The 20,055-nt window shown below is 48.7% G+C and overlaps 1 protein-coding gene across 4 annotated transcripts in view; it reads right to left on the bottom strand.

Moving 5' to 3' along the window:
* The window catches only part of USH1C (USH1 protein network component harmonin), a gene marked incomplete at its 3' end in the record, with an annotated part of 43,592 nt that overhangs the window by 21,308 nt on the left and 2,229 nt on the right, over positions 1 to 20,055 (bottom strand). For 3 of the 4 annotated variants that reach the window (XM_079103956.1, XM_079103954.1, XM_079103955.1), the window contains exons 2-14: positions 13,147 to 13,214; positions 11,630 to 11,773; positions 11,352 to 11,490; positions 7,479 to 7,587; positions 7,327 to 7,351; positions 7,093 to 7,150; positions 6,702 to 6,796; positions 5,006 to 5,090; positions 4,697 to 4,756; positions 4,497 to 4,553; positions 4,046 to 4,188; positions 2,933 to 2,998; positions 2,449 to 2,573 (exon numbers count right to left, since the gene is read on the bottom strand). In XM_079103956.1, coding sequence (XP_078960082.1) covers positions 2,449 to 2,573; positions 2,933 to 2,998; positions 4,046 to 4,188; positions 4,497 to 4,553; positions 4,697 to 4,756; positions 5,006 to 5,090; positions 6,702 to 6,796; positions 7,093 to 7,150; positions 7,327 to 7,351; positions 7,479 to 7,587; positions 11,352 to 11,490; positions 11,630 to 11,773; positions 13,147 to 13,214 — 1,174 coding nt within the window. Of the gene's footprint in view, positions 1 to 2,448; positions 2,574 to 2,932; positions 2,999 to 4,045; positions 4,189 to 4,496; positions 4,554 to 4,696; positions 4,757 to 5,005; positions 5,091 to 6,701; positions 6,797 to 7,092; positions 7,151 to 7,326; positions 7,352 to 7,478; positions 7,588 to 11,351; positions 11,491 to 11,629; positions 11,774 to 13,146; positions 13,215 to 13,579; positions 13,798 to 20,055 lie in introns of those variants that run through there. The other variant, XM_079103957.1, reaches the window with a different exon arrangement.

Below are 20,055 nucleotides of genomic sequence, written 5' to 3'. Positions count from 1 at the left end.
GTGGGCGAGTAAGGATGGGAACATTTGAATGTTAGACACATTTGAAGGCAAGGACTTGCTGAGAGACAATATATCCTTCTGCCTTCTTCTCAGCGGCCTTGCGTTGGGACTCTGGGTCCCCTGGGGGATGTCTGAACTGGGTAGGCATTAGGTAGAGGCTGGGGATCCTGAAGAGTATGGAGATCCTGAAGGTAAACAGGGCACATGTAATCAGGAAGACATCATGTGGACAGAGTAGGAAACCATGCATTCCAGTTACTTCCAATCTGGACCCTGGTCTAGAAGGTGCTTGTGAGCTGCTTTTTTGTATTTCAAACTTCCTTGCCCATGGGCTTGTGAAAAGGCTGTATGTTAAGTTTCTTTGCTTTGGGATAGATTTATATTTACTTAACCAAGAAACACTGATTCCCTTGCCAACAAGAGGACTACTTGATAAAACAGTGGGAAGACAAAGGATTATTGAATAGTTGAGTAAGAAAAAAAATCAACATTCGTATAATAGGTCTATTTGTGGATGGGGGCACAATTAAGAAAGTCCTTTATGGAGAAAAGGCTAGAGATTTCTCCCTTTTAAACCTCCTCATCTCCCAAGGCCCTTCCAGCTCTGAGGTCCTTAATAAAGACACCACCCCCTAAACTACTGCCCTGGCTAAGGAAGGGTCTTTAGGTACCTCTGTGACAGGTTATCCTATCTCTGAGGGCTTGGTCAAATGTTGGGGTGCTGCTGGGTTACCCTGGATAGGGAGGCTGAAGCAATTTTCAGAACCCTCTGGGGGCAGCTGCTGGGGGGGAGCAGTCTGTCCCGCCCACATTCTTACACTGAGGGCCTTCATGTTCTAGGCTAGAGATGCTCCACACTTTTCCCTATTTGTTCAAAAATGTAGGTTCACCCCTTGCAGGCACAGAAACCTGAGTCAGACCTAACCTACTGGCTAATTGGGTCCCAGAGTTAAAGTTTGGGTGGGGTGAGGATGGTCGGCCAATGAGGTTCTGTTGGCCCAACATGGTGCTGGCTATTCCAGCTGCCCTGGAACAGTAGCGAGAGACAGGAATTGAGCTGCGTCAGAGGCGCTACTACATTTCCTGATTTACATCCAAGTTAGGATTAAATTGTGGGTGCATATGGAGATGGATGGCTGTGGCAGCTGCCCAGGGGGCTGGCAGACTGGGGTCATCAATCCTGTACTTTGTGGAACTGCCTTGGAATACATGTATCATAAGCAAAGGCAAAGTTCTTGCTCCTTTTATTCAAGAAACTTGATTTGGTTAAAAAGGGCTAAATAAATACCTAGCTAGTGAAAGGCTTTTATTTTCCATAGTTCCCTGAGAGGGTGTGCTTGCCGTGAAGCTGAGACCTAATTTCTAGGAAGGTACTAAATAGACCAGGATTACTTTCATGAGAAGCAATTAAAATCGATTTCTCTCCTTTCAAAGCTCCCATTTCACTCATAAGAGCAAATTAGCTGCCTGTCTAAAACAGGGATTATTCATCAGGAATTTAGTTTTGGCTAATCCTCAGCTAATACTGAATGTCAAGGTGATGACAGCATACTTTGTCTTTCTGAGAGAACCATGAGATGCCGCTGTCTCTGCTGCCAGGAAGGAATGTGCTGGGAGCACCTGCTTTGGTCCAAGAGACCTGTGTTGGCAAGTTGATATCCCTTTGAGGCTCAGGTATGATCCAGAGTTGGGACAAAGCTATCTAGACCCTGGGATAGTATTCCAGTTGGCTGACACAGCCTTGGTTCTCTAAGTTGGGTCCCTTAGGACAGGAGAGTAGCTGGTGGAGGTCTGGACTGAGACTGGAGGTAAAGATGGAGGACCAATGAAGAGATGGAAAGGGTGGTGGGAACTGAGATCCCAGCATGGTGCAGCCACCAGGCACACAGCTGGTGTCTGGGAGGGGTCTCAAAGACCTCTCCCTGTCTCCACCCCTGGAGTGGTGTGACAGCCACCCACGTACAGGGATGTAGGTGGTAGAGGCACTTCAAGCAAGCTCCTCCCTCATTTGCCCACCAACCTTGGACCACCAGAGCTCCTTCCTCCTTCTTGCTGCTGGTTTTATCCCAACTCCAGTCTAGAACCAGGCAGAAAAGGGCACGCCATCCCACACACTAAGACAGTAATCGCATGAGACAGTTCCTCTTTTGCACAGCTCTCCCATCTGCAGCAGCCCAATGGCCTGTGTGCAGTGTGCTGTGGGGGAAAGCCTATGAACTTGTGTGTGGAGCAGGCCTCAAACAAGAAGGCAGACAGATCCCTCCCGCCCTAAAGCCCTGAAAAATGGCCCTTTGCACATGGCTGCACCTCCATGAAGGGAATGAAGCTGAGAGAGCTCTGGGTTGTTCACCTGAGGAGGTGGAGGTGAGTGGAAGGAGGCCAGCATTTCTGTCCTGGTCTCCAGCCCCAGGTCCTAGAAGACCCCTGCCCCTACCACATGGTACCTACACTTTGGCTTGCGAAGGGGTACTGGGTGCACCTCAGCAGTGATGGTTTTAGGCAAGAGGAGCTGTTCCTTTGAGCCCCAGTCTTCTTCCCATTGCTTCTTAAACTTCTCTTCCTCTTCTGTGATCCTGAAATTAAACCCCCATACCTGTGATTTGAGTTGGAACCTTCGAAGTCCTACATCTTGTCTACGTCTTGCCTATTCCTTGCCTACCTGAGAACCCCAACCAGCTCAGGAGAGCCCACACGGTTCCAGTGTGGTGAGGAAGGCCACTCTGGAGCTGTTGTTCTGAGCAAACACCTCTGCTCTTGTTGCCCTGGTATGTTGGCTGTACTAGGAGTGCGTCATGGCTACAAATAGAGGAGGAGCCACCAGGGGACAGAGGGCCAGGTAAACTGAGCCTGGAGGTGGACTCTGGCTGGCCACACTTCTGGTAGTACATTCATGAGCACCTGCATGTGCATGCACACACTACAAAATACTCACTGTTCCATCTCCTTCCGGTATCTCTCATTTTCCTCTGCTGCCTTCTGGGCAATTTCCTTTCTCCTCCTAAAATAAATGTAGGTTGGCATGTTTAAGTCTATGCAAAAAAAGTGAACTGTTCCTTGTGGCTGATTCTTGATTTGAGAGAAGTTTAAATGTTTCCTCCAGTTTCCTTTCCAGGGTCACCTGCAACAGCTTTGGGTGCTGAGGAAGTTGTCCAACAAAGTCTGGACCTGTGCTCCTGGGTGGTTTTGTCTGGCCTAGCTAGGCAGAGATTTTGTGCCACAGGAGATGAGTGGCAGGTTCACATGAGAGCCACAATCCATGTGTCCCCCTCCAAACTCTTGGATGAAGTAACCAACAATAGGCAGGACCTGACTGAGAGAGGGTCCTCTCAGAGAAGGGCCCAGCCAGACCCCAGGCAGGGGCTGCTAACCAGGTGTGACTTTCCAGACTAGCTCTTTGATGTGGGAGATGGGGACATCCTTTCTCCTTCCTTTTCCAAATACTTATTAAGTGCTGAGAATACATGTGCATTTGGATTTTGACCGTAGTTTTTGATTTATGAATTGCTTGCCCCATTTATTTTCTCAGTCCATCATTTTAACCACCTGGTGGGAAGCAGTTAGCACCACAAGTGGGTAGCCCTCTGGGGACTGCCAGGTTCTCAAACCAGATTGTCTGGATATGAATCCCAGCTTGGTCATGTGTGACTTTGGACCCAAGATGCTTCACCCCTCTGAGCTGCCTTTCTTATAAATCAGACTAACACCAACTCCCTCCCAGGGCTGGTGTGGGATTAAATTAAGTAAGATAAGCAAGGTCCTAATCAGCAGCAGCCACATGGTAGGTACTCAACATGTCGGTACTGCTGGCAGGAACCTCATTTCCCACAGTCCTGGAGTCTGGAAATCAGGGGCTGTCTTCAGCAAGGAGGAAGAAGCCAGGTGGTCTGAGGCAGAGGATGGATATACTGACCTGCCACTTAACCCATATGGTCTGAGGACAGCTGGGGAAGTGGGGATGAAGTCTGTGTAGGAGCAGGGGTCAAGAGGCAAGGTGGGTGGGGCCACGGTGGTCTGGGAAGGCGGGGCCCCCTGGATGGCCACTCACTGGCGCTCCATCTCCTGCTGCTCCTGGAGGATTTTGTTGGACTCCATGGCCAGCCGCTTCTGCATCAGGAGCTCCTGCCGCTGTAGCTCACGCTGCCGTGCCTCCGCCAGCCGCTCGCGGTCAGTCATGAACAGTTCCCGGCCCTCAGGGGGAGAAGAGGCCCTTTGTTCAGCCTCCTGGGGAAGCTGTGCATCCACAGCCACAGCTTTGCCAAATGGGGGTTGCCTTCTCAGTGCTGTGCCCCCCCCCCCCCCCCCCACCGGGTGTTACAACTCTGGTAGTCTCTGACTCAAGCTTCTTGCTGGGCAGAAGCCCTGTTCCTCTGCTGTCAGAGCTTCAGGGAGGGAGACCCTCTGGCCCTTTCCAGGAATGTGGCAGAGATATGAGGCCATAGGTTCTGGGTCTGAAGGTCGGGGGTCATGAGGTCCCCATCACCTCATTCTGGACTTACAGCTCCAGCTACGATGGAGATGGTCAGACTACGGCTACTCTTCAGTACATTCACAGCCTGTGGGAACAGGAAGTCAGTCATCTGGGGTCTGACGATAGACCAGGGCAGTCCAGGCAGAGAACACAGACACCATGGTGGCTGAGGTGAGAAGTAGGGTGGGGAGGTGATAAGGCCAGCAGATAAAGACCCTCATATCTTACCTCCTTGTGGTCCAGGTTAGAGAAGTCGATGCCATTGACTTCAACAATCTGGTCTCCTGTCTGAAGGAGAGATGGAGAAAGATTGGTGTGTTACACTCATCTGTAGGAAGGGATCCTTCAAGGTGCGAGGTGTAGGCTCTGGGCCTAAGTGGCTGTTTATCAACTCTTCCCGATGAGTAGAGCAGTTGAAAAGCTTTGATGGGGCCCTGGGAGGGCCTCAAGCTCACCTTGTCACCTCTCTACTCCATAACTGTCTTACTAGCTATCAAATATTATGCCATGAGAGGTTAATTTCTTTGGGTCACTCACCTCCAGCCCCACCTCTGCAGACAGGGAGCCAGGCTTCACGTGGCTGATGAAGATGCCCGGTTTCTGGATGGGGCCACTGGAAATGCTGTGGGAGGTGGGAAATGCAGCTGAGGCTCTGCCCTCTTTGCTTGTCCCCTAAAGCACTTACTGGTTTTCAGTGTCCTATCACCCAGATCTGGGCATCTGGTGTTCAGGACATAGGTCACTCATGAACTCAGGACCCACAGACTCTCCACCTCTGTCTCCCTTCCAGGCTGATTCTATTCCCCTGGGTAATAGACACAGAAAACTACTTGTAATTCTCCCTACCCAACCCTCACCCAATATAACCACATGTGCTGTTTCTTCTCTTTCTAGAACTTTCCTTTCATACCTGATGACTCAAATGCTATCTCATTTAAAATTTTTTCAGCAGTTCCCTTATTCTATCACAAGATTGAGCTAGTACTCCCTTCTCTGTGCTCCCAAAATATGTGCAGGAAGGATGGCACTTGCTCATTCTTCTCCCTGCCTTAGATCTGTGGCTGACATCACTAAGGGACTGCAGCACTCTTCCCCAGCAAGCTGGATACAGTCTTAGAATTCTTTGCAGAGCCAGGCACAGTGATATCCAACTGAAATCCCAGCAGCTCGGGAGAGTGAGGCAGGAAGATTGTGAGTTCAAAGTCAGCTTCAGCAACTTAGGGAGGCCCTAAGCAACTTAGTGAGACCCTGTCTCTAAATAAAATATTTAAAAAGGGCCAGAGGTGTGGCTCAGTAGTTAGGCACTCCTGGGTTCAATCCCTGGTACCAAAAAAAAAAAAAAAAAAAAAAAAAAAAAACTTAGTAGAACAGTACCCCAGGAAGCCACCTACTAATCGATTAGAGATGGCACAGATAGGAAACCTATTTGCCATCCCTGAGGCAGGATGTAGCTCCCTCAGTGTCCTTCTCACCCTATGTTGTAACTATGTTTGGCTTCTATATTTCTATCATCTTCCAGAAAGGAAAGATATTTTTTAAAAATCACTTATAAAAGTGTTGAATAAACATGAAGGGATGGAAATAATCAGAACAACATAAATAATATTAGCTGACATTTACCAACCACTTACTACCTGCTAGGCACTAAGCTTAATCTACTAAGCTCTTGTTTACTTCCTTTGCAATAACCTTGTAATGTGTGTATTATTCTCCCCTATTTATAGGGGGAAAACTGAGTCTGAGTGGTTATGTTAACTGGTTCAAGGTTCTTGAGCTTGTGCATGGCCCGGTAGGGCTGGAACTGACAACGGAGTGACTGTAACACCTGCGTGCTTGACAAGAACTCCTCATGTGGCCCAATGCCTGTTTGGAATTCCCTGACTGCCTCTTAAGGAAGGTCAAGAGGTAACCTGTGACAAGAGAACTGTGACAGAGATGCCCAGATAGGCAATGTCCTTTTGCAAACAGTCAAAGGCCTATCCAAGAAACGTGGCTCTGCCTCTGGGTCTCAATTTCCTCATCTGTAAAATGAACTTGGTGGGAGCTGGCCCTCTGGCCCTGGGTGGCTGTGAAGTTCAGAGTGGAACTCAGGCAACAAGAAGTGTCATCACTGATGGACAAGTTACATCACTGACAAGGTGTCCTCAGAAGCAGCAGTGAGGAAGGGAAGAGGCATTAGAAGTCTACTGGAGTCTACCTGCCACCACCCAGCCTAGGGCATGCTGCCACCCACCTGCAGCCAAGGCCCCGTGAGCCCACCAGGCTGATGAAGACCTTCTTCTCCTTGTGTGCCCGGCTCCCTGGAGAGCCCAGGCTGCCCCGACTGCCCTGGAGGAGGAATAAAAGCAAGGTCATTGGCTGTCTATATGCATGCCAATGGCCTCTTGAGCTTCACGGTAAGCACTGCCTAATTTTCACAGACCATATGGTCATTCTGTCTCTGGGGTGTGGGTCTGCACTAGCCAGGCCAGCTGAGGGCCTTCTACTCCAGCATCCTGGAGTCCTGGAGGCCTGTGTGAAGACCCTGAGAACATATCCTTAGAGTCAACCATCCCTTAAGGCCAGCTGCCCCTCCTGGAAGTCCACTCCACCAAAGCCCCATCACAAGTGGTCCTGGCCCTTACCCCAGATTCTGACACAAACTGATCCACATACTGCCACTTGAGGGGCTCCTCAGGAGAGCTGACAAGAGGGAAAAATAAAACAGGTGTTTGTTAGCGATATTTTAGGGACCAGGACCCAAGTCCAGATCTGCCACATCTGCAGCCTCCACCTTCACTGGCCCAGGACCATTGTGACTGATACCAGGGCACTGGACCCTCAAGGAAAATACTGTTGCAGAGGAGGGTCTTACTCACCTCTTCACAGGGATCAGGCCGATGTCTGTGGGAGAAAAGCACTGGGGTTAGGGCAGCTGCCCTGCTCTCTCTGTCCTCCCGGGACCTGGGTACTGCCACTGCCCACCCCAGTCCACTATCACTGAGCCCCACCATGCTCTGGCCTCACTCACGTCTCACTTTGATGGACACAGTCTTCTTGGTTCTGATGAGATTGATGACCTCCTCATGGGTGCAGGAGGAGATGGAATATCCATTGATCCGGACAATCTCATCCCCCACCTTGGCCACAGAGAGAGGGAATAAGCACCAGGTCGAGAGAGCAACTGGTAGCAGGAAAGGCCCACCACCAGGTACTCATGGCCTGCTCCAGAGAAGGGACTGACAGCTGGGCTGTTCCCCAGAATACACCTGAAGATGGACCCTAGTACCTTGTTACAACCAACCCACCCTACATCAGCCCGAGGGATCCCAGAGCAGGTGGTACTTCCTTCTGCCTCAATTTTACAGATGAGGACACCAAAATGGGGGGTGAGGGGTGGCATAGGACTCAGGACTCTGTCCCCTCACTCAGGTGTCCCTTTCACCCCACTGGGACATCATTAGGTTCTGAAATCCAGGCACAGGGTGGTGCTTTGCCCAGCTTCAAGCATCCCTGCCAGGCCTCTGTCCCACCACACCCCTGAGAAGCAGGCTTCCTGTCTGTTGTCACTACAACGCCATAAGGCTATAACCAAGTCGGGATGGGGACCTGTGACCCAAGCTCTCATTAGCAAAACAAACAATTGATCTCTCTTTTATTTTTTTCCATTCTATGGAACCTTACTGTCACATCTTAATGCTTTTGTGATCTGACCTCTGAATTCCTATTCTTGAAGCAAGCAAATAATAGCAAATAAGCTCAGGGCTTTGGCATCTGATGTCTTGGCTTCAAATCCCTGCTTTTACTTTTGTTAGCTATGTGACCCGGGGCAAATCTCTTGACCTCTCTGAACCTCAGTTTTCCTCATCTGCAAAATAGGGAGTATTGTGATTGCTGTGGGAATTAAGGAACTCCTGCATGTAAAGCTAGTTGGTGTCTCACACATAGTAAGTGCTCAATACATGGTTGTGACTATTGTCATTTGGCCTGAGCTGGGAACCCTAGGCTCAGATTCCTCTTCTCAGAGTTTAGGCAACAGCAGATTGGGAGATGGGGGTCTGAGGGCTAGCTGGGGATGCAGACCCATGCTGAGACTGCCCCTGCTGAACACTGCTGCTGTCTGCTCTGTGCACTTCAGCCCTGGGGATCAGAACTGAAGCTCGTCATTGAATAAGCACAGAGCTGAAAGACCCTCAGAGATCAGGTGACACCTAGGCCCAGGGAGATGATGTGTTCTCTAAGGTCACGTAGGCTGTAGCTGCAAAACAGAAACTGGATCCCGGGTGCCCTTCTTCAGTCTGAGGCCAGTGCAGGGCAGCTGGGGGCTTAACTCCAACAACATGTGCTGACCCTTTGGAGACTTGTTAGTACATGTGGGGGTCACAAGCTGGATGCTATGGGGGTTAGAGGACACACAGCCTCTGAAGGGCACTGAAGGCCAACTCCCACCCTACAGCACTCCTATAGTCACCTCTCTTGTTGCCAGGAATGACCCCCCTCCTTCTCTGGATACAGACCCCAGTCTTCTCAAGGGAGAGAAGGTCCTGGCAGAGGTGGCCAGTGGCTCAAAAAGGCACAAAAGGAAGGGGCTCAGTAAAGAACTCTCTAGGTTTCTGGGGACATCAGATTCAAGGAGAACTACTGATTGGCTCCTTGCAACCTATTTTTCACAGCAAACCTGCAGGGCAGGAACTTGTGTTTCTGAATCCGATGAGGAAATGGAGGCCCAGAGAGGTGAAATGACTTGTTTAAGGATACCTCGTGAGCAAATAAGGCTGCTGGGATCCCAAGTCAGGTGTTCCTGACCGACAACAAGCCTTGTCTCTTGAGTGTCTGGAAGAAGAAAAGAAAGGCAAGTGTCCAAGCCTGGCTACGATTCACTGCATCTTGTCCTCTCTGGATCCCTGCCACCTGTCAGAGTCTTTAAGTCCCACAGGAAAGCAGGGATTGCTCTGTCCCTTATATGGCTGGGACAGCAAAGGCACAGAGAATCATTTTCTAGTCCTAAAAGGTACAGCAAGTTGTAGAGCACAGGCTGCCTCAGTGCAGGACAGAGGACTTAACAACAGAATTCCTTTAGGGGGCAAGAACAGAGGGATGGAGCCCCAGGACTAGGTCTTATTGGATAATCTGACCCCACTGGGGACCCAGCATAGGTCAAATCAGCACAGGGTCTTTGGCTCAGTCAGGTTATATCTGCACCAGCTCCTCCCCTGCTTTCCAGACTCTTCTCTCAGCTGTCCTCAGGCCTGAGATCTTCTTAGAAACATGAACCCAGGTAGGTCAATGATTGCAAGTGTTTTCCCCCAAGCTCCTCTGAGTGAAGTTCCCTTTCTTGTTCCCAAAGGGAACTTGCCCAGGACCCCAGTAGGAATAAAATTCCCACAGGGCTCCTGGTTCAGGTTGCAGGATCAACTTCCCTCTCCCTTTTACTCCACAAAGAGCTCTGCAAAAGGGGCTTTGTGTAGCACCATGAAGACATGAGCATCTGAGGGTCAGTGGAACAAAGGAGAGATGAGTCCATCAGCACAAGAAAGGGTGGATAATTCAAAAGCCTGAGAAACAACTGGGAAGGTAAAACCCTGAATTTCATTAAAATGTCCTCTCGCCCCCAAGCATTGGGGCACTGCTGAGAAATGCTCATCTGAGAAGGAGAGCTAGCCCTGGAAGAAAAGAGGGCCTCAGATGAGCCAAGAGAGGCACTCATTATGTTTATTTCTCTGACTCTGTTTCTGGACTGGAAAATGTGCCACAGAGGAAAGGAATAATGAAGGGGCTGAAATTTCAGACGCCATCGGCAAGCCGTGAGACGGGGATTCAGAACAAAGCCCTGTCTGTCAGTTCCCTATTTCCACCCCCTCTCCTCGCTCTCTGGTCCCATTAGCACTAGAGCCCCCTGAAGCCCCTGGCTTGGCCTCCTGGATTGGGATGTCGATAACGAACACTCTGGAAGCTCTGGGAGGTAGGGAGGGCCTCCTTTACCTGGACAGACAAAAACATAGCTCCAGGCTCTGGGAGGAGTGAGATGTGCATGCTCTGCTCAGACATGGAGGTGCAGGGACTGTGGGGGAGAGTCACCCTGGGGTGCTAAAGGGAGATCTCTGGGTTGACCTTAGGAGATCCAGGTTCTAATCCTGGCTCTGCCATTTACTGGACTCCAAGCCTCTACTAACTATAACTGGGGATAATGCACTCAATGAGAACAGTGAGAACCTGTTGTGAACTTATACCAGCACATTGTTATCATTCTCTCTTTCTCTGTCTCTGTCTCTGTCTCTCTCTGTCTCTCTCTCTCTCTCTCTCTCTCTCTATCTATCTCCCTCTCTGCTTATTTATAAAACACAAAACACTTCCATGTCAGGCAGAGTTATAAGCTTTCTAATATTAATTCATTTGTTCCTTGTATAGCTGGATGAGGTATATTAGTTTTTCATCACTCCACTTTGCAGATGAGGAAACTGAGGCCCAGGGTTAAGTCATTTCACCAAATTCACATAGCTTAATAAACAGCAAGGTCAGGATTTGAACTGGTCAGTTTAGGCTCAGGGTCTATATTCTCAAGCATCATGCTACATTGGGCCTTCTTTCCTACTGCTAAAAGGTGACCTGTACCAGCCTTCAGGTGCTGGACCTAACTATGATCCTATGGTCCTCCTTCAGTAAGTAGGGGAGGTGGGGCCAGGGGGGCAGCAGCATCTGGGATGAGGCAGCAGTTATGTTCAAGAAAACAGTTTGCCCGTGGCCTGGTTTCTACGGAACTACAGATGCCTGTCAGGGCGCAGCAGCCTCTCTCTCCCAGAGGCTCAGGAAAGTGGGTGACTGTACTGCACCACACTGCCTAGTGGATGAGGCAGGAAGTCTGAGACCCTGGACCCCCCCCCTTCCCTAGCCTCTGCTCACTCACCTGGAGCCCGACGCTGTCTGCCTGACCTCCTTTGATGAGATGGGAGATGAAAAGCCCACAGCCAAACTCAAGGCCCCCACGCACACTGAGGCCGAGGCCTTCTGGGTGCAGACGGTCCAGACGCACCTCCTTCAGCTTCCTGCCGTGGTGGGGAGTGGGTTAGTGATGGCCCAGCTCAGCCTGACTGCCAGCACTGTCCGGTCCACTAGTGAGGGATTCATTTCATCCCAGAGTGACCTCTCCCACCCTCACCTCTAGGCTGGTGACTCCCTCCATACCTGGAGCGCCGAGGGGTCAGCTGGTCATATTCCACCTGGTGCTTCAGTGGGATCAGTGGCCGGATGGCATCAAACAGAGGCAGGCGGCTGGGCTCATTAATGACCAGCTTCAGGTCTCCAACAAGTACAGTGACATCCATGGTCCTGAAGAGATGTGGGGGATACTAGGAGACTTACCTCTGACCATGGCCTCTGTTTCAGTCCAGTTCCCCACCTATTGGGTTCAGGCCTAGGAATTGAGTACTCTCCTGAAAGGTTCAGAGCTTCTAAGTCTGGGCAATGAACTTAGGAAGAGCTTGTTTTTCTCACATAAGTATCATAAGAAAATCTGTGAGCTAAAGATTGTTAACTCATTCTACACATGAAATCAAACCAGGATTTCAATCTTGGCTCTGCCTAGCTCTAAAGTCCAGGGTCTTTCCACATAGGACAGCTCTGGGTGAGATGTGGATGAGCTGTCTCATACTCTGATCCTCCAGTCTGATTGGTTGCTAACCTCTAGAAATTCCACCCTCAATGTCTTTCTTGTGCCTTCACATAATTCAGACCCTCTGCATCTCCAGCTGCCTGCTGATTTGCCCACTCTCATCTAATCTTTACTAAATGTAAGTCATTCCCTTCTCAAAATCCTTCATTGGCTCCTTATTGCCTAGAGGACAACATCCATTCTCTGTGGCAGCCTCAGGGCCCTCCATGACCTGTCTCCCTGGAACTTCTCAAGTCTGTGGCTCCACATGCTCTCAGGGTGCTCTAAGGTACTAACTCCCAGATTATCTCTCATTCCCCATCCACGCCCTGTGCCTCTGCACCTCTGCACCTCTGCTGATGCTCAGCCCTCATCCTGGGATGCCTGTCCCCAATATTCCATATCCAAATTTCTAGTTCAAGTTCTCCTGGCATCTCCCTGACCCCTCGGTTAGAGGTAAAAATTTCTTTCCTCAAATTACTACTTTTACCTCCACTTAACAATTATTCTATTGTAACTTATGCTAGAGTTCCTGGGACTTGAAATATGTGTTCATCTCTCCCCACCAGGCCACGAGTGACTCAAGGAAAGAAAGTGGACCTTCTTCATTCTAGATGCTGCATGGCACCCAGAAATTGAGAGGAGCTTATAAATGTGGGATGAATGAGTCAAAAAGCAAGAGGGTGACCAGAGATATCCAATGCAATGGCCGGGGCTTGCTGTCATTTCTTTTTCTGTCCTAACACTTGTGCTCTATTGAATATATCTGTCTACTTTAAACCTCCCCCATGAGACTGTGATCAACTTAAGGGTGGAGACCAATCTGTTTTGCTCACAAGTATACCCCTGACCTCTAACTCAGAGTCAAGAAAAAAGAATTGTGTAGTTGCTAAAACAAGTTGCTGAAATGGCATGTCCATTTCACTCCCAGGAGCATCAAGCATCTGTCTCCCCAAGTTCCTCTATCTTAGAGCAACCCATCCCAGGGCTCCCTGAGCATAGGGGTATCCCTGTGAAGGTTGGTCCACAGGAGTAGGACCAGCACACTTACTGGTGGTACATCCGCAGCACATCATAGAGATAGTCCTTCTCTGCATCATTTTCAATCAGAAAATCTACCTGTAAAACCCAAGGGCAGAATTACAGCTCCAGGCCCAGCAAACCCATAGCAGACTCCAGAGAGGAGAGGCCACACCAGGGATTATTCCAGCAGCTCAAGATGAGTTATGAAGAGAGGAGGGAAGACAGAGGTCACAGAGCCCTCCTGACTCCAATATATCATACCCACGCAGAGCATGCCAGTGTGGCCAGAGAAGTACTTTTGCACATCCAGATGTCACCAGGCTGAGCCTTGTCCCAAGGTGGAGTGATAATGTGTACACACACAGGATGTGAACCCCACGTGGCAGTGACACACTCCACGGCAGTGCTGCTGCTCACCCCATGACTGTCACCTGTGTCTGGAAGAAGCCCCATTGTCTTACCTGATGGTGGCTGTAGTGCCGGATAAATGCTTTCAGAAAGGATTTGGGCCACTCGCTCAGAAAGCACATCCCACTGGCAGGAAGCGCCCTGCCACTGAATTCTGTGACACCTTTGCCAGGGGAACTTTGCTTTGTCCTGTCCTGGCCTAAGCTGGATTGACCCTGAGTTCTGTCCACTAGTCAGCCTCCTGGTCACTCCTTTCCCCTCTCTAGGTCTCCCCAGGAGGGAGGGTCAGGTTACATCATTTCAACTTTGCTGACGTCAATGATTAGAACTTCAAGGTCAGGTTCAGGAACTGTTTCATTAGCACCTCAATCCCTGGGGAGCCAGTGATCTGGGAGCCCTAAATTTCACTCTTTGGGACAGCTCTTTGTTAATCTATGTGCTATATCCTTGGCTTTCCTTTTAGCACAAAACTGAGTAACAGGGCAACGAGGGAGCTGGAGGAGACCCTGATTCCCTCCCTCCAGCCTCCAGGCTCAAGAGCATGGTCCCAGGCATCAGCTCTTCAAGTGAGAGTCCCTATTTCTGGAAGACTAGGGATTTCTGTCTGTCCCAATACAGAGAGGACTTGTAGGGCCAAACACCTTGGGATTTGTAATCTGAGCAGGGAATACAAATTTCTAATCTTGACTTGGCAGTACTTCTGCCCCTAAAATCAGGCTGAGCATTTCACAAAAGATGAGCCTAACCTAGGAGGCAGCTCTCCATGGACTCATAGCCTGGGTGTCAGAAACTCCCCCACCTGCTCTAATCGGAGCACCTCCGTTCCCTCCCTACCTCACTGCAAGGGCATCCCCCTAGAAGATGGGGATGGCAGCATATGCTTGAGTGAGTGGTACTAAATCCTAGGGTACTAGGTTTGTTGGGCTCTGGCCCAGTCTGCCATGAGTGGGCACTCTCAAAAGCCCATCTCTATGAGGACACAGCCTGAACTCTCTCTACCCTCTCTAGCTGCAGCCTATGTAAGAAGGTTGGAGATGTCACCCAGAAATCTCTTGATAAATTAGATCATGTCACCTGTTTGCTTCTTTTTGTACTTAAAGCAAAATCCAAATCCAGACCCCTTGCTGTGTCTTTTCAAGCTCAGCCTGCCACTCTTCCTGTTCGCATGGTCTTCCTTTCGGTTCCTCTCATGCCAAACTCTCTCCTGATGTATGTTCCCTGCTCCCTTGTATGGCTGGTCTTCCCTGCCCACCATCCTAAACAGAACCCACGCCCACCCTGTATGATGTTTCAATTCCATCATCTGGATTGTTGCTTGTAATTTAAAGTGTGCTCTTTTTTTTTTTTTTAAATCATCTGTCTCCTTTGCTGTATAGAAAACCCCATGAAAGGAAGGATGAGGTCTTGGTTGTTCTAAGTTCCTCATGCCTAACATATAGCTAAGTGCTCAATAAATAAGTATTGGATGGATTTGTCTCCATGTTTCGGGTGGAAGGAGCCATGGGAACGGTAGAGAAAGGGAAATGACTTTTGCAGGGCCCCCATGGTGGCACTGGGAGCTTTTCGTGGGCTTTATTCCTTTGTTTATTGCACAAGGTCTGTGAGCCCATAGTCTCACACCATTTTGCAGAAAGGATCAGAGGGGTTAAGTAAACTCACCAAGGCCCCATAACTACTAAGCGGAGCTATGATTTGAACCCAGGTCCGACTCCAAAGCCTATGTTCTGGCTGCTACCCATGTCCATCTGGTATGATTCAGGCCTCTCAGGGGGAAATAACCTCAAGGCTCCTTACAGTCAACATTTCCAACCTTTTGCTTTTAAGATATCTTGTTCCTTTGCACTGTTAAAAAAAAAAACCTTTTGGTTTGGTTCATAATGAGCATGAAACAGAACACTTTTTTTTTTTTTTTTTTCACTGTAAATTTAACCCAGGAGCACTTAACCACTGAGCCACATCCACAGCACTTTTTTTTTTTTTAAATTTTGAGACAGGATCTCACTAAGTTGCTTAAGGTCTCGATAAATGGTTTTGAACTTGTGATCCTCCTGCTTTAGCCTCCTGAGTCACTGGGATTATAGGCATGTGCCACCGCACCCAGCAGACACTTTTAAATGATACTTTGAACCGCAAATGTTCTGCTTTCTCAGAGAAGATAAAAATCCCACCTGCTCTGATTGAAGTGAGGACACCCTCCCTAAAGGACTTCCAATCTAACTCTAGCCATGGGTGGTGACAGAAGCAAAAGGCCAGAAAAGGGAATCTCTGACTGATTGAGGCCTTAGATCTGAAGGCCCCTCACCCCTTTGCAGGAGTGCAGCTGGTGGCAGATTTAGGTTTAAGCAGTAAGGGACTATTCTCAGTGGACAGCCTTTATTTTTCTCTGGTTATAAAGCTGAGGTAGAAAACTAAGAGAATTTCCAGCTTTAGGATCTAGGAATGCTTTTCTCCTTTCTCTAGGTCAAGCACAGATTTCTTGGTGAAAGTCTTTGTAGAAAAGACCTGAGGGAGTCCCAGGCTCCTGACCTATGGGCAGATCTTCAGTGCAGACCACTGCATTCATAGGCCCCCACCCAGAAATTACTTTCTACCACTCTCCTTCTGAAAGCCTCACGTCCATGGGCTCTCACTTGTAAGCTCACTTAGACCCTGTTCCCGTCTGTCCTTGTCTGCTATTGCAGGGTCATCACCACCACAGTCCATGTGGGACTCAAGCTGCAGCTGAGCAATCACCTCCCCTAACACACTAGAACTCCTCAACATCAATCAGAATGTTCCCTCCACCTCCACGTCTCATATGTCCATTAAAAAAAAATCTTCATACAAACAGCTGGAGAGAATCTAAGTGATGAATCAACAGAAGAGCCCACAAAAGAAGGAACAATTTCCCACCCAGAAGTGTCTCTAAGGAGGCTCAGAGAAACAGCCCTGCTTTGCTCTCTGAAAACACACCTCCATGTCTCACTTTGCAGACTTTAAAATGTACCAGAAAAAAAGAATGAAAGATGGAAGTCTTCTGGAAGACCAAGCATGCTGTAGCAATACTGCCATTAAACTATGCTTTTAAACTATTTTTAAAAATTGCATCATAATATCCTTTCCTCCTAGTATTCTGCCTTGCACTGATTGAAGATCAGCTTTAGGAAACCTTGCTTTGACTACTTGGTATGATTCCTAGGTATGCATAAAGCTCCTGGCACACAGTGAGTCTTTTGACATCCATTTCTTCCCTCCTCTCCATTCATGATCTTTCTTTCCCTGTGGTACCCAACACGGTGCTGGACACACAGGCACGTAGCTCTCAGTGGTGACTGTGGAATGATGAATGAACTCCACTTGCTCAAGGCTGGAACCCTCCTTCTATGCTCTTGGCCCTGTCTTGGACCACCACCTTCCCAGAACTCCTGGAGGCTCTGTCTCTTCTTAGTTCATTTCTAGCTCATCCTCAAAACGCAGATCCCAAACCCAGGCAAGATGGAGTGTCTTCCCTCCTTCCATCTGAACCATGCCTTCACTCAAGGTGAGGTCCAAGTCACCTCTTCTAGAGTCCTTCCTGACCATGTCCGGCCCACAGACTCCTCCCCGTCTTCCAACCTATGGTTCTCTTTGTCTGCTCCTTTGCTTATTCAGCCACTCTCTGCATACTGACTGTCTGACACCTCTCAGTAACTTCTTTGATTGTCTTTGTTCTCCTTTAGTTATCTTTAATCTCCTAATAATCTCTGGAGGTGGTTATCATTAGCCCCATTTTACAGATGAGGAAACACAGGTCAGGGGAATGGGAGAGCTGAGACTCCAACCTATGCCTGCTGCCTTCAAAACCTCTGCTTTTTTCAATCTACCACAGTGTCCACTTACCCCATATAACACTTTTGTATGCACTTGCCTAATATACACACTTATTAACCTCCTATGTGCAAGACAGCAGTCTTTTTTCTCCAACTAGATTTAAAAAGCTTTTCCTTTTCTTGGATCCCTCTTGATGTAGGGCACAGAAGTCCTAAAGGAGTTCATCATCTGCAAGTGACTGCTGGGAGGTCTCTATTGTGTCATCATTCCCATCTCCAGTCAGCACCTAGATTTTTCTATGGCTGATGCTCAGCTGTCTCTGTGCTGTGGGTCTGTGTGGGATGGGAGGGAGCACCTCCATCCTCACCAAGTTCAGGGGCATTGGAGGTAAAATCCGAGTTTGGCTTTGAAGCCCTTTCAGTCTCATCCCTTAGTATTTCCCCACAGGGACTGGCCCTCAGGACAGCTGCACAGGGAACCACACGACATCTAACTCATGCAGCTTCAATTGGATGTGCACGCCAGCCAGACAGGGAGAAAGAGAGGAAGAACAAGTTAAATAATGCATATTGTTTCACTTGATGTGCCCTCCCTGGACTGTCATGAGGATTAAGTGGCAACATATGTAAAGCACTTGGGACAGGCTCCAAACGTGTGTCTTCTCCTTTGGCACTCCCAGCCTCTTGCATCCTGCCCTTTATCCTGGGGCCCTTTGCCTGGGTTCCCTTGGATCCCTGGTGTTTCAGCCAGTGGGAGGCACGAACAGGAGATGAACGGTAGGAGGAGGAGGGACCCAAGACTGTCTCTTAGTCCCCTGGCTGGTGGCCTGAGGGACCACCTTGGGTAGTTTCCTCCACCAGAGGCTGCAGCCCCTGCCTGGGCCTCTCTCGGAAGCCCTGCTCTCCCCTGTTCTGGTGACCTCCCTCCCCTGGCCCCTGCAGAGTGTTGGCTTCCCATTGCTGTCACCCGGCCTAGTCTGTTCGTGTATCCCTGCCCTTTTCTACCGTCCCCTCACAAAGTTTGCTTTGGTTTTCCCTTTGGATGAGCTGCCTGCCTCCTGCTGTGCCCTGGTTGGCAAGGAGCGCTAGCCATTAGTAGTGGCAGCACCTGCAATACTTCCTCTCTGCAAGTTCTTCCTCCACTTTTTTCTCAGCTCTACCATGGACCGTGTCAAGTTGTACTGGACTCTTTTCCCCACTGGTCTTCCACAAACCTGTGCCATAGTCCAGACACAGGCCTAGCTGTGAGTGCGGAGGGTGGGAACAACAAGCCCCTTTCTCAACTAGGTCTGCCTCAGTTTTCCTTATGTATAAAATGGTCGTAAAACTCTAACCCTTCTATGAGAGATTAATGATTGTTTTCATTACTAATTCAATGAGTTAATAATTATAAGGTTTAGAACAGTGCCTGGAAAGTCATAAGTCCTATGTGTTTGTTAAATAAAGTTAAATAAAAATAAATGGATACAAATTCTATATCCTCAGCAGCAGGCAGTGAGTGGCCCTCCATAAATGTTGATCCAATTATGTCTTCACAGTTGTATCCTAGTCAGTATTGGATTTATTTGACTCTTATTTTATTATCCTTCATCCTCTTTTTTTTTTTTTTTTTTTTTTTTTTTTTTGAACAAAGAGCCACATTACTGAGGATTGGTTGTCAACACAGCAGGCATATGCTAGCCTCTGGACATTTGCACTTCTGTTCCCTCTTCCTGGAATGCTTTTTCACATATACCTGCTTATTCCTCTGCTCTTCTTCCAGGTCTCTGCTTAAATGTGACCTCTTCAGGAAGGCCTTCCTGATTACCCTACATGAAGTACCAACTGTTACTCCCTTTTTCCAGTTTATTTTTCATAGCATTTATCACTACTTGGCATCATAGAATACTTTTACTGCTTTACTTGTTACCTGTTTGTATTCCCCATCAGGATGTACTCTCTCAGAGGGCATGGCTTTATTTTGTTCCTTGATGCTTAGAACACTGTCTGGTATACATAGAAACTCAGTCAAAATTTACTGCTTGTATGAATGAATGAATGAATGAATGATCAGCCACTCCTGGGAGTGGAACTCTTTCTGATCTTAATCATCCTACCCCACTCTCAGTTGTCTGGCCTTAGCCAGGATACACCAGAGCTACTCATAAATGTGTGACTACTAAAGAGGCCATAAATACTTTGTGAGCAAATGAGTAACCAAGTTCCTGCAATGTGCAAGGGTTGAGAGCAGAGAGGTTGATTTGGAAAGCTGGTTCTATGGGGGAGAAACCTTAAGTCTCTGATCATGCCCCCCTAGCCCATCCTGACCCAAGTCTGTTACCTATCACTGGGAAGGGCATGTAAGTGCTGCTGGTGGCCTTAGGGAAATTACACACACTGGTAGGACAACACCTGGAGCCTGTTGGCTCATATAATGGGACACTGCAGGCACTGGCCAGAAACCATGTGGTGACTATAGGTCCACAGCATCCAATACTTGAATTCCTATTTAACCTAACTGTCTCATGAATAAGCACTACAAACCCTGTCTCATAGTTGGGGAAACTAAAGCTCACAAAGACTAAATGGCTTGCCCATGGCCTCACTGGCAGTGCGTGACAGGGTTGAGATTTGACTACACTTCTGCCTAATTCCGGATAATAAGCCACAGTGCATACTTCTTGAGGATTCCTTAAGTGCCAGGATCTATTGCAGCCCCCTACACACATATTAATCTCATTCCACACTCAAGATAACCTTAT

This window comes from Sciurus vulgaris, assembly GCF_902686455.1.
Source record: "Sciurus vulgaris genome assembly, chromosome: 11".
NCBI classification, from domain to species: Eukaryota; Metazoa; Chordata; class Mammalia; order Rodentia; family Sciuridae; genus Sciurus; species Sciurus vulgaris.
The sequence above is the reverse complement of the archived record's forward strand: the minus strand, read 5'-3'. Positions and strand labels throughout refer to the sequence as shown.